We start from the raw sequence: 14,530 nt of genomic DNA, 5'->3' as shown, positions 1-14,530 counted from the left end.
TTTCTTTTTTTAGTACCCTTGATTTGTTTCACTTGATTTGTATCAGTTTGTTCTAAACCATTTAGTTGGTAGTTCTTAGTAGTACTTCCAGCTTTCAGTCCGTTTGTCAGTGATATTAATCATTGGCTTTAAATATATGGAGAGCTCTGTTTCAGGATGCAATTGAGGGAGAAAAGAAAAAAATTTAAATATGTAAACTGTTACCTTCAAGAGGAGACGACATTTGACTTTTTTTTTTTTTTTCTTTTAAAGAGTAATTTGCAAACAGATACTTTAGGGTAATAGTTCTTAAAGTATGGTCCTCTTATCAGCAGCAGCATTACCTTGGAACGTGTTAAAAATGTACAATTTTTGGTTCTACCTCAGGCCTGCTAAATCAGAACTTATGGGGCTGGGACCTAGGAAAGTATGTTTTAATTAACAAGTCCTCCAGATAATTCTGATGCACACTAAAGATTGGGAACCACTTCTTTAGGAATTAAGAGCATGAATTTTTAAATCATTTGAATTCAAATTCCAAACTCCACTATTTAATATCTCTATAACTTTGGGCAAGTTGTCTAACTTCTTCGAGCCTTAGTTTTTTCTCAGTTGTAAAATTAGAATATCACCTCCCTCATTTGAATCAGGTTAAATGGGATTATTTATAAATTGCCTAGTGCAGGAGCTTAAAAATGATTACAGTCTCCTTATTATTAAATATATACTATAATTTATTGATGATGGTCTAGTGGTTAAGATTTGGCGCTCTCACCACTGTGACCTGGGTTCGTTTCTTGGTCAGAGAATCACACCACCCGTCTGTCGGGTGTCACACTGTCATAGCTACTTGTTGCGGCGATGCTGAAAGCTATGCCACTGGTATTTCAAATACCAGCAGGGTCACCCAGGATGGACAGGTTTCAGCGGAGCTTCTAGGCTAAGACATACAGGGAAGAAGAACCTGGCCATCCACTTGCGAAAAAAGTGGCCATGAAAACCCTATGAATGGCAGCGGAGTACTGTCTGATATAGTGCTGGAAGGTGAGGGGATGGCACAAAAAGACCAGGCAGGGTTCCACTCTGCTGTGCAGAGGGTGGCTAGGAGTCAGAATCGACTTGACAGCACTGACAATAATAATTTATTTATTCTAAAACACAATTATACTATGTTAATATTTCTGAAATTGTATGTATGTGCTTATAGTCAGATGATTAGAAAAACATTGTCAGTTTAATTGGTAGAGGTTTTTTTCTTAATGATACATAAGATAATGGTGCATCTAAAATTCAGTGATGTCTGTGATTGACTGGTATGTGATATTATGTTTTAGCTGCCTAGGTACCGTCAGAGTTGGGCATATAGTTTGAGTGTGTATTGATTGAATCAAGGTTTAGTATGGGGCAAGTATTGAATTGGCCCCAGAGAGAGCAGGCAGTCTAATCAGAGACTGTAGAAGTTGAATAAAAATAAAAATGACTGGAGCTGAACAGCTGATTCAGAGCATAAAAAGAAATAATCTGAAGTAATATCAAGTAACCTAAGCAAAATTCATACTGGTATAGGAAAAATGATTTTTATGGGTTTTCTCTGTAGTTTTTCATGCTCCTCTTAATCAGTTGTCATCAGCCTTTGGCTCATAACAAAACCACTATGGCACTTGAATAATATGCTTGCTACATCTTTGTACCCAGACCTGCTGAATTGAAATATCCAGGCTTTCCAAATACATCTATCCACTATCTCTGCCAGAATCAAATTAATTATATTTGTTTTAGTTATACTCTTTAAGCTAAATTACTTTTCTAGTGCTCCTTTTAAGAAAAACTTCTTTAATGAGTTATACTTTTCTTCATTAGCTATCCTTCACTCCCTTCCCTTATATGTATCCCTTCCTTCTCTCTCTTCCCTTTTCTCAGGTCCCTTGAAAGAGAAGTAGATAGTTGACACTTCCATTTTATCATTTGTCCTGGGAAACATTGCCCTATTATAATCTCCATGAAGTGGTCCCACACCCCAACAAGTTATCCTCCCTCTGATTGCATATATCCAGTGGTGAACTGTAGGCTGTCTTTGGCTAGCTTTAACTTGAGCAAGTTCTTTTTGTTTTGGTTGGAATTTATTGCTCTCTATGTCCATTTCAGTGTCTGCCTTTTATTATTGATGCTGTTCTGTATCTAAGCATAAGAAAATCCTTTATCCTGCTCCTTATCTTTATTGCTTTTTCCTGAACTCCTCCCTTCTTAAATTTGCAAACTGAAGGAAAACATTAATCCTATGTAAATAACTTTAAGGTTCTTTATTAAAACAGCAACAAAAATATATAGCATAGAGTATCTGGATTTCATAAATTATATTTCCTACTTGTCAGGTTGTAATTTCCAAGCATGCTCTTATCTTCTTAACACAAGGAGGTCTATGCCTGACGTAGGATCTTTCTTTTTTTTTTTTTTAGAAACTTGTGGTGGAGAATGTTGATGTGCTAACGCAAATGAGGACCAGCTTTGACAAACCAGACCAGATGGCTGCGCTGTTCAAAAGATTATCATGTGGGTAACTCATGATACTTTTTATAAGCATTAATAAGCATTAAGAAGACTCAGTATTTAGCTTTTGCTCAAAATTTGTAAATATAAATGTAGGTAGTCAATTATGAAAAGTACTCTTTAGCTTATGAAGAGAACTAGAAAATTTTTGCAGTCAAGCCATTTTTAAGTATATGGCTTCTGTGTTTCATAATTTTTTTTTACTGTACTCTTAGTACCGTGTATCAAATATTTAATGAATGTTATCATTATCAATTAGTTCATGAACCTGTTAAGTTTAATACAGTAAATCTGTATTAATTTAGACTAAAGGAGAATTAACTTTTGTCTGTAATTTTGTAAAAATCAGCTTTATTGAGGTATAATTTACATACAACAAAATGCACACATTTAAGTGAACAGTGTGATGAATTATGACAAATGTATATGTATATCCATGTAACCATTACTTCTTTTCTTTGTGTGTGTGTGTGTGTGTGTGTGTGTGTGTGTGTGTGTGTAAGATTAGCCCTGAGCTAACATCCATTGCCAATCCTCCTCTTTTTGCTGAGGAAGATTGGCCCTGGGCTAACATCCGTGGCCATCTTCCTCTACTTTATATGGGACGCCACCACAGCATAGCTTGATAAGCGGTGCGTCTGTGTGCACCCGGGATCCAAACCTGCGAACCCCAGGCCGCTGCAGCAGAGCGTGCACCCTTAACCGCTATGCCACCGGGCGGCCCCTAACCATTACTTCTTACTGATTTATTTAAAAGCCTTCCCAAAGTTAAGAATTAGTGAAATCCCAAATAAAATATTCTTTGTATTTTAGGAAACCAGAGAAAGTTTATTTTCCCAAATGAAAAAAATTCCTGAAGAAAATTAAAGCCATGCATGTATTTTACGTACTTCTCCTTTGACATTTTTCTTTTAATTTTTCCAAAATATTCTCTTTTGTGTCTGATCCTTACCTTTAGGCTTCCTTCACCCCATATCCAGAAGTTTATGTACTTTTGTAGCAGTGTGATTTTCATAGTCAACAAACACATTCTTTTTAATACCCTTAAAAATAAAAAGCAATATAATTTATTAAAAGTAGCTCTGAATTGGGAAGCAATCTGGAATTAATTATCAGTTTTAGGACTTTCTAACCATGTGACTTGAGCAAATTTAGTAATGTCCCTATTCCATTTTTCTAGTCTTTGACACTATGTTTGTTGGGGCTACGTTCATCGCTTTACTGGCGCCCTTCTTCCAGACCTTTATTTTCTGCTTTTCATGTAGTAATTCTTCCGTTTTAAAACTCATTCCACTCACTTTTGCCCTGACCTTGCCACCATCTGCAAACCTACAAGTTGCCTCCAAGGACCTTTACTGTAGCACTACTTCGGGTGTTATTATCACCTGAAACTGTTGCACTAGTAAAATCTTGAGTTTGAAATTTCACTCTGAGACCATAGTCATGTGTTCCAGCTCTCCCACTCCTTCACTCCTATTAAACTTTTTGTTCTAGCTCACTGAAATTTTGATGTCTCTCTAGTTTTCTAATCAGTCTCTTTCTGGCTTTACTTAGTTACCCATTCTGCACTATAAAATTTGATTAGTGATTTTAATTACATTCTCCTCTGTGCTATCATACCCTTGACTTTTTGCTACATTCAACATCCCAAGCAATTTCCCTGATCCCAGAAAAGTCTCCTGCTCCCTGGAAACCAGGTACTGCTTGTGAAATAACACTTTTTAAGTCTGTTGTTTAAACCTTCCTCTTACGCATCCTACCACTCTTCATATTGCTAAACTTTTTGACAAGCTTGTATTCACTGTTTTGTCTTCCCAATTCCCTGCTCTTAGTACACTGTAATATGGCTACTTTCCCGAAACTTCTGGAACAGGTCATTAGTGACTACTCATTTGCAAAATCTGGTCCTGTTTCCTCATTCTTATTCTACTTGATTTCTCTATATTGTTTATCTCTTTTCTTCTCCTTTTTATTGAAACTTTATTCTCTTCATTTGCCAATACTTTTATCTCTACTTTTTAAGTTATTGTTCTACAGTCCTATTGGGAAAATTTATTCAGTCTTATTTATCACTGTGTCTTAAATATTCATCCCCAGCCTTGACTCTCTCTGTGGAGCTCCACACGTTTAATACCAAGGGCTAGTTTGACCGGGGTTGCTCAAAGTGTGGTGCATGGAGCAGAAGCAACAGGCAACAGTACCACTTAGGAGCTTGTTAACAATGTAAATTGTTGGGTCCCATCCCAGACCTACTGAATCAGATTGCTGGGGCCTACCAGGTGACTCTGATTTGTACTTAAGTTTGAGAAACATCTTCAGCTATAGGAATGGGAAGGCTCTTCCCTTCCTGGGAGGTGCAAGGGTGGGGAGAAAAAGCCTGATACTCCTTCTTGAACATTTCATCACCCACCTCGTCACCTACCCAGTCACTCGCACAAGAAAACTTGGATATCCTCCCGGATTCTTCGTGTCATCACATTCCACATCCAATAGCTGTATCTTGCAGATCAGAGTGCAAACTGGTGGGTCACATTTGGCCCAAAGACATACTTTGTTTAGCCCTATGCTACATTAAATTAAAAAAAAAAAAACGGGGGGGGCATTATTTTTAAAAGGGAGATATTTCACATAAAAATCCAAGCTTATGGCTTCCCCCAAAAAAGCCTGGGCAGTGTTTCCCGACATGGCAGTGATTAGCCGGAGCTTAGTAACAGTTGCCACCTTCAGAAATTTTTTCTCCATTCTCTCTTACTCACTATTCTATCTTTCATCGAGTCTACTCCACTATTTTATGTTAACTGCTGTAGGTATTTGAGCTTGTAACTTCTGCTGCAGATCCCACCTCTTAAAGGTAATGCCCCACATCTATTCCTGTCTATTCCTGTGGCTCTTATGTAAGGCTTTATCCTTGTTTCATGAACTACAGTCATGGCTTCCTAACAGTCTTCCCTTTCTAACCCATCTCCCACACTGAGAGTCATATTTATAAACATATTTCTTTTTATATCATTCCTCATATTTCAGAAACCCTAAGCACTCCCCTCTTTTGAATGATAATGTAAACTCCTTAGCATGGCATTCAAAAGCCTTTATTTGGAGTAACCTCGTATCCAACCATTCTTTCCCCTCCTTTCCCTCATTGCCATTTGGTTGCCTTGCCCAAGACCCTCATAGCCACTGCTGTAGTGTTAGTTCCTTGGAATGTGTCTTAGTCCATTTGGGCTGCTGTGGCAAAATACCACAGACTGGGTAGTTTATAAACAACAGAAATTTATTTCTCACAGTTCTGGCGGCTGGAAGTCCAAGATCATGGTGCCAGCATGGTTGGGTGAGGGCTCTCTCCTGGGTCGCAGACTTCTCATTGTATTCTCACTTGACAGAAGGCATTAGAAAGCTCTCTGGAGCCTCTTATAATCACTAATCAAATTCATAAGTGCTCCATCCTCATGGTGTGAGCACGTTCCAAAGGCTACAACTCCTAATACCATCAGCTTTGGGGGTTAGGATCTCAACATATGAATTTTGTGGGGACGCAAACATTCAAACCATAGCAAGATGTTACTGGAAATTATAGGGGCCTAGGGGAGGTGCCAGTGGTCAAATAGATTTGGCAAATAATCTGTTAAACGGTAAGTTAAACAAGATTTCTTACTGTGAAGTTTCGCAAAGCTTTTAATGTGTCATTATTGTTGCACATATTCAAGAGGAGGTTGTAGGATAATAGTTTTTGCAAACCTATTTGATTAAAATTCTGGGTAACACCCTTTGGAATATATGATTATATCATGCTACTTTTCTTCTTTTTTTTTTTTTTGTGAGGAAGATCAGCCCTGAGCTAACATACATGCTAATCCTCCTCTTTGTGCTGAGGAAGACTGGCTCTGAGCTAACATCTATTGCCAATCCTCCTCCTTTTTTTTCCCCCCCAAAGCCCCAGTAGATAGTTGTATGTCATAGTTGCACATCCTTCTAGTTGCTGTATGTGGGACGTGGCCTCAGCCTGGCCGGAGAAGCGGTGCATAGGTGCGCGCCCGGGATCCGAGCCCGGGCCGGAATCTGAACCCGGGCTGCCAGTAGTGGAGCGCGCACACTTAACTGCTAAACCTTGGGGCCAGCCCGCTACTTATTTTCTGATTATTCACCGTATTCTCTGCCATTTCTTTTTCTGAGTTTGCTATTCTTTTGTTTTCTGTCTTGGAATGCCCATCTCCTCTTACACCTCCTTTATGCCCAACTTAGATGACATTTTCTCAGAGAAATCTTTCCTTTCACCCTCCTTTTCTTCTCTCCTTTTCTGGATAGCAACAATTTCCTAGTCTCATTTCTTGAATAAACATCTTATTGAACAGCTTCTGGTCGTCTGGGTCTCAGGTACTCTGCTGAGTGCTAAAGATAGATAAAAAAATTAATAAGACTGGTTCCTGCTCATGAGGAATTTATAATACATTTGTGCTTAACATCATTTTGTTAACACCGCTATTTTAATTCTCATCACATTTTGGCTTATATGCCTGTTTGTGTGTTTTAATAAAAGACACTTACGGTAAAGGTTTAAACAAACCGTACAGGTGGTAGAAAGTCAAAACAATTCTCTTCATTTCTACTCCTCCAAGGTGACTACAGTTAACAGTTTTCTATACATCTTTCTGGAAATTTGTTATCTATATACAAATTATATGTATTGTATGTACATACAAATGTATGTATATATAAATGTGTGTATGTGTATACAAATATATGTGTGTATGTATAGCTTTTTCTCTTACATAAATGGGATCTTAGTTTTCTTGACAGTCCGTTTAGACTGTTACTTAAGGTCTAGATTAGTATTCTGTTTATATTTTGTATTCTTACATAGTACAATGCCTTGTATATGGGGAGTAATTCCATAAATTTTTGTTGGCTTTTTGAATAGGAAGGTATTGATCCTTCAAATCCTAATGTCCCTTGATTTTGTTAACCAAGTATTGTCATATTGAGTATATAGTAATAATTTCCAGAAAAATGCTCTCTAACCAAAATGAAGTGATCAAATCCATTCATAGTCTTCAGCAACCTAGTCTTGCCAAAACTGCTTGTGATCTCAAAGGTCATTTTTTGTTTCTGGACTCTGTAAGTCCCAACAACCTAAGAATTTGGCATTTGAGGATTTAACTCATATCCACTCTGATCAGCTTCTTCCTCTTTCTGCCCTAGTCTCTCTCCTTCCTCCTACCTCTGTCATTTCTGAGACAGGATTATACAGGTGGCTACTTATATGATTGTTTCAAGATTCAAGTGAACTATCTAAACCATTTTAAAGAATAGAGAGTACTTCATTTGAAGTAAACTATAATTTCCTTAATTTTAATATCAGCTTTCAGTACTTTTGCATCTTTAATCATTTGTTGTAATCAAATTGCTATTAATTGTACCTTTTATCATGGGAATTTTATGACTAAGAGTTTTCTCCAAGGTTAAGAAAGACTCCAGTTCACACTCTTTTCTTCTCTTCTCCTCCCCTTCCTTTAAATTTAGCTGTTGACAGTGTCTTGAAGAGGATGACAATAATTGGTGTAATTTTATCCTTCCGATCATTGGCACAAGAAGCACTTAGAGATGTAAGAAACCATTATAAGTACATATCCTATATCTAAATAATCCCTTTTAATTTCCCAGAAATTAAAAGTTACTCTAAATGTTAGTTGGCAGTAATACAATTAAAATTCCATTTTTCATAGTTTTATAAAATAAAGTATATAGAAGTTAAAGTTATTTAAACTCATTTTTTTTTTTTTGTATTGAAATGCAGGGGGTTTAACTTGCCTGGATATTGCACTACTATTTCAACTTTACTCTTTATTAAAACATTTTCCATTTTGACTATACTTAGTTTGACATTGAATACATTCCATTTCTACATATCTTAGTACTTTAGAAAATCACATGAAAATAGATAAAGTAAAGTAATTTTTATGAAAACTGGAAGTAATTGAATGGTAATATTTCATAAATTTAGAGGTTTCCCTCTAAAAATAATTTTATGTTCTTATTTGTTGTTCTCCCTAGGTCTTGTCCTACCACATTCCTTTTCTTGTAAGTTCAATTGAAGATTTCAAGGATCACATTCCAAGGGAAACTGATATGAAGGTAATAAAACTTCTATTTGGATTTTACAGTTTCTAAAATGAAATACTTAAGTTACATATGAAGTAAGATTTAATAAATCCTGATCTACTGTAAAGTTTCTATTTCAGAGTGATCAGTTAGCATGCTTGCCATTGCAAATGCGTCTTTGAGAGCTTAGCACAAAAATATTATGTAGACATTTTGAAAGTCAGTCTTCCTTGATCACCTATAGCGATGTAAAATGGGTTGATATTGATATTTTTTTTCTTAAACCGATAGCTATTTATACATGGTCAGAAGCAGAATGAAAAAGATAAAGCAGTGAAATGAGAGTAGTTTTGTTTTAAATAAAGCTAAATTCAATCAGTATTTAAAAATTGATGTTACAAAGTCATAAAAGGATGTTAATCATAGGCTATAATTTTTAAATTTTTAAAATATCTCGTTTTTAATTAATAAATCTAAGATAAAAGGTTGGTAGCCTGATGCAAGTCCATAGTTTTTGTTTGTTTTGAAAATTTATTGATCGTGAAATCCAACCTTTGATCTAATCCCAGCAATGATTTACCAGTGGTTACACCTCTGGTAAGTGACATATCAGGGCTCATATCTATGTTTTCTAAGCTTTCATGTTTCTTGGAAAGATTATTTTCTGTTTTGCGTATTTTGAAAAGCAGCGACTGGAAAAAGTTATGTTTAAACTCTTTTGTGTGACACTCAAGTCTCTCCTCAGATTGATGCCACTCAAACTTTGAGTCTTATCTTCCATCGCTTGTTTCATCCTCTCCTGCTCTCTTCAGTGTCTTACTCTACCCCTCTCTTCACATGTACCCTGTGAGATAACCAGATCTTTCTGTGTGCATTCTCACGTCTGTCTGTTTTGTCCTCTAATTTGTTCTGCCTGAAAATCCTGCCCTTCTCTATTTCTGCCTTTTGAAATTGTACTTATCTTTTAAGGCCTGATTCAATTGCCTTCTTCTAAGAAACATTTCTTGATCCCCAAGTGATAAAGAATTTCTTTTTCTTAGCATTATCAGAGAACTTTTGTTTAACCATTGTAGAATTAAGTGCATTCTGCCTTGTATTATAGTTGTGTTTTTCCACTTAAATTTATACTAGATGGAAAACATCTTGAAAACCAAGACCTTTTTTTCTTTATTTTTATTTTTCCCACAGTGCTTTGCATAGAATAAACATTTGAGATCAGTGATTGTCCTATGATTGAAAACTGTGTATGAATAGCACAAAATTATTTCTTCAGGGAAACGCTGTAGGAAAAAAAAGTTAAGAAAACATTAAAGACAAATCAGTCCTTGAGAAGACACTAGTGTGCAGATTATGAGAATACTAATTAATATTCTAGCAAAACTCCAATTCTCTTAGCACCTGATAATTATATTTCCAGTTTCCAGCAAACTTGCAACAGAACTTACTATTTTTTAAAAAACCAAACATAATTTTTAATAGTTTTTTTGAGATGTAATTCACCTATCATAAAATTTACTCATTTAAAGTATACAATTCAGTGGATCTTAATATAGTCACAGAATTGTGTAACCATCACCCCAGTCAATTTTAGAACATTTTCATCACCCCGAAAAGAAACCTTGTACCTATTAGTGGTTATTCCTAATTTCTTCCAGGTCCCCAGCCCTAGGCAACCACTAATCTACTTTCTGTCTTTATAGGTTTGCCTATTCTTGACACTTCATATAAATTATACAATATGTAGTCTTCTGACACTGGCTTCTTTCACTCAGCGTAATGTTTGCAGGTTTATTCATATTGTAGCACATATCAGTACTTCATTTTTTTACTGCTGAATAATATTCCATTGTATGGATATATGTACCACATTTTATTTATCCATTCATCACTTGATGAACATTTAGGTTGTTTTTACTTTTTGGCTTTTATAGATAATACTACTATGAGTATCCATGTACAAGTTTTTGTGTGGACATATGCTTTCATTTCTCTTGGGTATATCCCAGGAGTGGAATTGCTGGATCATATAGAAACTTGATGTTTAGCCTTTTGAGAAACTGCCAGATTGTTTTCAAAATGACTGTACCATTTTGCATTCCCACCAGCAATGTATTTACATTTCTCTGTATCCTCATCAATACTTGTTATTATCTGTCTTCTTAATTATAGCCACTCTAGTGTGTGTGAAATGGCATCTCCTTGTTTTGTTTTGCATTTTCTTGATGGCAAATGATGTTGAACATCTTTTCGTGTGTGTTTAATTGGCTATCTGTATATCTTCTTTGGAGAAATGTCTATTCAGATCCCTTGCTCGTTTTTCAGTTGACTGGTTTGCCTTTTTAATTTTGAGTTGTAAAAATTCTTCTTATATTCTGGATACAAGTCCATTAACAGATACATGATTTGCAAGTCTGTTCTGCCATTCTGTTGGTTGTATTTTCATTTTCTTCATAGTGTCCTCTGAAACACAAAAGTTTTTAATTTTGATGAAGTCCAATTTATCTGTTTTTTCTTCTGTGGCCCTGCTTTTGGTGTCATATCTAATAAACCATTGCCTAAGCCAAGTCATATAAACTTATGCCTACATTTTCTTCTAAGAATTTTATAGTTTTAGCTCTTAGGTGTAGGTCTGTGATCTATTTTGAGTAAATGTTTATGTTTGGAGTGAGTAATGGATCACAAACAAATGTTATCTAGAACTTAATCCATGGCAATTTCCATTTATTTTAAAATACACAGTTTTACTTAATATTTTATACTGAGTTGTTTGTTGTTGTAATACCAGAGGCGACAAATTATGTAGGTCATTTGAGGTATTGAGCAGTCAGAATATCTTAAATACTTGAAACTTATATGTGAATCCAAAAAAAATTGCTTTTGTCATTAGAAATTCCTTTATCAGATTTTAAATCAGTACCCCTTAACAAATCTGTTGTAATAAGTAATTTAGCATATTTATGGATATGATATGATTAGGCATTGAACCACTATAATTTTTCATTAAACAAGTATGGACAATAAACATAAGTCTAGTAATTTAGATTAACTTTTATTCATCTCTTTTGGCTTCATGTTTTATATGCATGCTTCCAAGAAAAATAATAACTTTAGAATCATTCTCTTGGAATTTGCCACCAAAAGTATACAGGTTTTGTTCAGCCTAACAGTAGGAAGTTAGAAGCAGCAGCACATCGCAGAGTAGTAAATCGTCTGTTCAGTGAGGTTAGTTGTGCTATAGTTCCTGCTTCGGCCATTTCTGAAATTCCGTAGTGTTCTTATAGGTAGACTCTAATCCAAATGATATATCTTTTCTTACTAAAGTGAGACTTCTGAGAAATTTGTTAGAATATGTTAATCTGTGATTCTTGTATTTTTATCAGGTTGCAATGAATGTGTATGAGTTATCATCAGCTGCTGGATTACCTTGCGAGATTGATCCTGCCTTGGTAGTGGCTCTCTCCTCACAAAAATCAGGTAACGTGCATTAGTAAATAGGTAGTAGTGTTAAAATTACCAGGGCAATGTATATAGGTGTGATACTTACCTATTTATTCAAATGCCTACTTTATATCAAGCTTTTTTTTTTGGTAGCTGGAATATATCAGTGCAGAAAAAACAAAGATCCCCGTTTTCTGGAGCTTATGTTTTAGCATAGTCATCACACAGATTAGATGTTTAAGCCATAAGACTGGATGAGATTACTGAGGCTATTTATGTAGATGCAGAGGTGGAGACGTTCAGAGTCTGAGCCCTGGGACACTCTCAACTTTAAGAGCTCGGGGAGAAGAGGAGGAACTACCAAAAAAGAAACTGAGAAGGAAGGACCAGTGAAGGAGAAGGGAAATAAGGAAAGAGTAGTTCCAGGAGAGTAGAAAGGGAATGATCAACTATGTAGAATTAATGGGTGATGCTGACAGGAGCAGCGTCAGTGGAGTTTTAGGCGCAAAGAGCTGATTAGAGAGGGCTTAAGAGAGAATATGAGAAGAGGAATTTGAGATAATAAGTATAAAACAACTCTCTCAAAGAGTTTTATTGTAAAGGGGAGCAAAGAAATAAAATTATAGTAGCTGGAGCCAGGAGTAAAATCAAGAGAAGGATTTTTTTCAGGTGGGGGAATAACAGCATTTGTATGCTGATGGAAATGGTCCAGGAGACAGCAAAATTGATATCTAGAAAAGATTGTCCTATTTTAATTGGACTAGAACAACCTACCATAGAGAGTCTGTGCATTATTATATAATATTTAACATTTGAAAGATTTTAAGGCCAGCCCTTTGAAATGTAGTACCCAGAATGCTCTAGATATTTCTAGATTTGTCTACAAAGTAAGTAACATTTCATCTGTTTCTGGTACTAAATTGTCCTCCCCTACCCGCTTGCATGTAGCATGGCGTCTGACTGAGTTCATCAGTTCTTTTTTTATTTAACGTTGCTTTTTTTTATTTTGTCATTCATGCAGTATGTTAATTGTAGTCACATAGATAATTACTACTATTACTTAATTTGCTACAGTTGTATTTTTCATAATCAACCAAATTTTTAAAACATATCCTGGCTCTTTTCTTCTGTTCAATTCTTAGATATATGTGGTGGTAAATAGTAGGGTAACTGGAAGTTCCCAAGTACCAGATCAGTCAAGTGCCTAGACAACCCACAATTTTAGTACACATTATAATAAATATTTTAGATAGGATTATGTCTTAAAAGCCTTAGGGCAATTATAGTTATTTTCATTTATGACTGGTTCCTTGTGTCTTCTAAAATGGAGAGGTTGGAAATTCAGTCCACTTCCCTATTTATATCTTTTAAATAGTAAATTTCAAATCATATTCATATCTGTTTTAGAAAAAAAATTTCAGCATTTTTTTTGATGATTTTGCAGAGTAATTTATGAGATAATAAATCTAAACTGTAGTAAATAGAATTTTCTTGTAAAATAATAATTTTTTTGTGTGTGAGAAAGATCAGCCCTGAGCTAACATCCATGCGAATCCTCCTCTTTTTGCTGAGGAAGACTGGCCCTGGACTAACATCTGTGCCTATCTTCCTCCACTTTATATGGGATGCCGCCACAGCATGGCCTGACAAGTGGTGCCTCGGTGCACGCCTGGGATCCAAACCTGGGCCGCCAGCAGTGGAGTGCGTGCACTTAACCGCTACGCCATGGGGCTGGCCCCGTAAAATAATAATTTCTCATCAGTTTTCAATTAGGAAATTCTAGGATTCCAGTTATCCTAATTGTATTTTTTGCCCTATAATCTTAAAATTTAAAAAAAAAGGAAAATTTTGCCTTATTGTTTTATTAGAGGTCCTTGAAATATGCCTGAGTAGTTGATAATAGCCAATAGTAATGTATATTATTTCTATTCTATGTTTCTTGTAACAAAATTGTGATCAGTTCTGTAGAGGCTCAGTAAAATACTTTATATAATAAAATTTGCTTTTTCTAGTTTAGATATCAACTCTTAACAAATCTTGAAGAAATACTTTGGTTTTATTTTTAATTTTTCTCCCTTAGAGAACATAAGTCCAGAAGAAGAGTATAAAATTGCCTGCCTCCTCATGGTCTTTGTGGCAGTTTCTTTGCCAACACTGGCCAGTAATGTGATGTCTCAGTATAGCCCTGCTATAGAAGGTAATAGTGGTTTAAAATTGTTTTGGCAATGGAAAGGTCATGAGTTTTGATGCAGTAGATACTTTTTAAGTAATTGATGTTGTTTTATAATAAAATGGGTTAAGTTCTGCCACTTACTAGCTGTATAACCTTGAATGGTGGATTTTCCTTTTTCTAAGCCCTGTTTCCTGATACATGAAATCATATGTGTGAACCTATGGGTGCCTGAATGTGTGTGTGGCAGGGGATGGTAAGGGAATATCCAACTTTTAGGATTATTTTAAGGATTGAATG

At 35.6% G+C, this 14,530-nt stretch overlaps 1 protein-coding gene across 1 annotated transcript in view; it reads left to right on the top strand.

Moving 5' to 3' along the window:
• Positions 1 to 14,530, top strand: part of NCKAP1 (NCK associated protein 1) — a 98,894-nt gene that overhangs the window by 80,288 nt on the left and 4,076 nt on the right. The window contains exons 24-28 of the mRNA XM_058549375.1: positions 2,436 to 2,529; positions 8,044 to 8,126; positions 8,575 to 8,655; positions 12,003 to 12,096; positions 14,141 to 14,257. Of these exons, the coding sequence (XP_058405358.1) occupies positions 2,436 to 2,529; positions 8,044 to 8,126; positions 8,575 to 8,655; positions 12,003 to 12,096; positions 14,141 to 14,257 (469 nt within the window). The remainder of the gene's footprint in view (positions 1 to 2,435; positions 2,530 to 8,043; positions 8,127 to 8,574; positions 8,656 to 12,002; positions 12,097 to 14,140; positions 14,258 to 14,530) is intronic.

This window comes from Diceros bicornis, chromosome 10 (assembly GCF_020826845.1).
Source record: "Diceros bicornis minor isolate mBicDic1 chromosome 10, mDicBic1.mat.cur, whole genome shotgun sequence".
NCBI lineage: Eukaryota > Metazoa > Chordata > Mammalia > Perissodactyla > Rhinocerotidae > Diceros > Diceros bicornis.
This window is presented reverse-complemented; position numbering and strand designations above follow the sequence as displayed.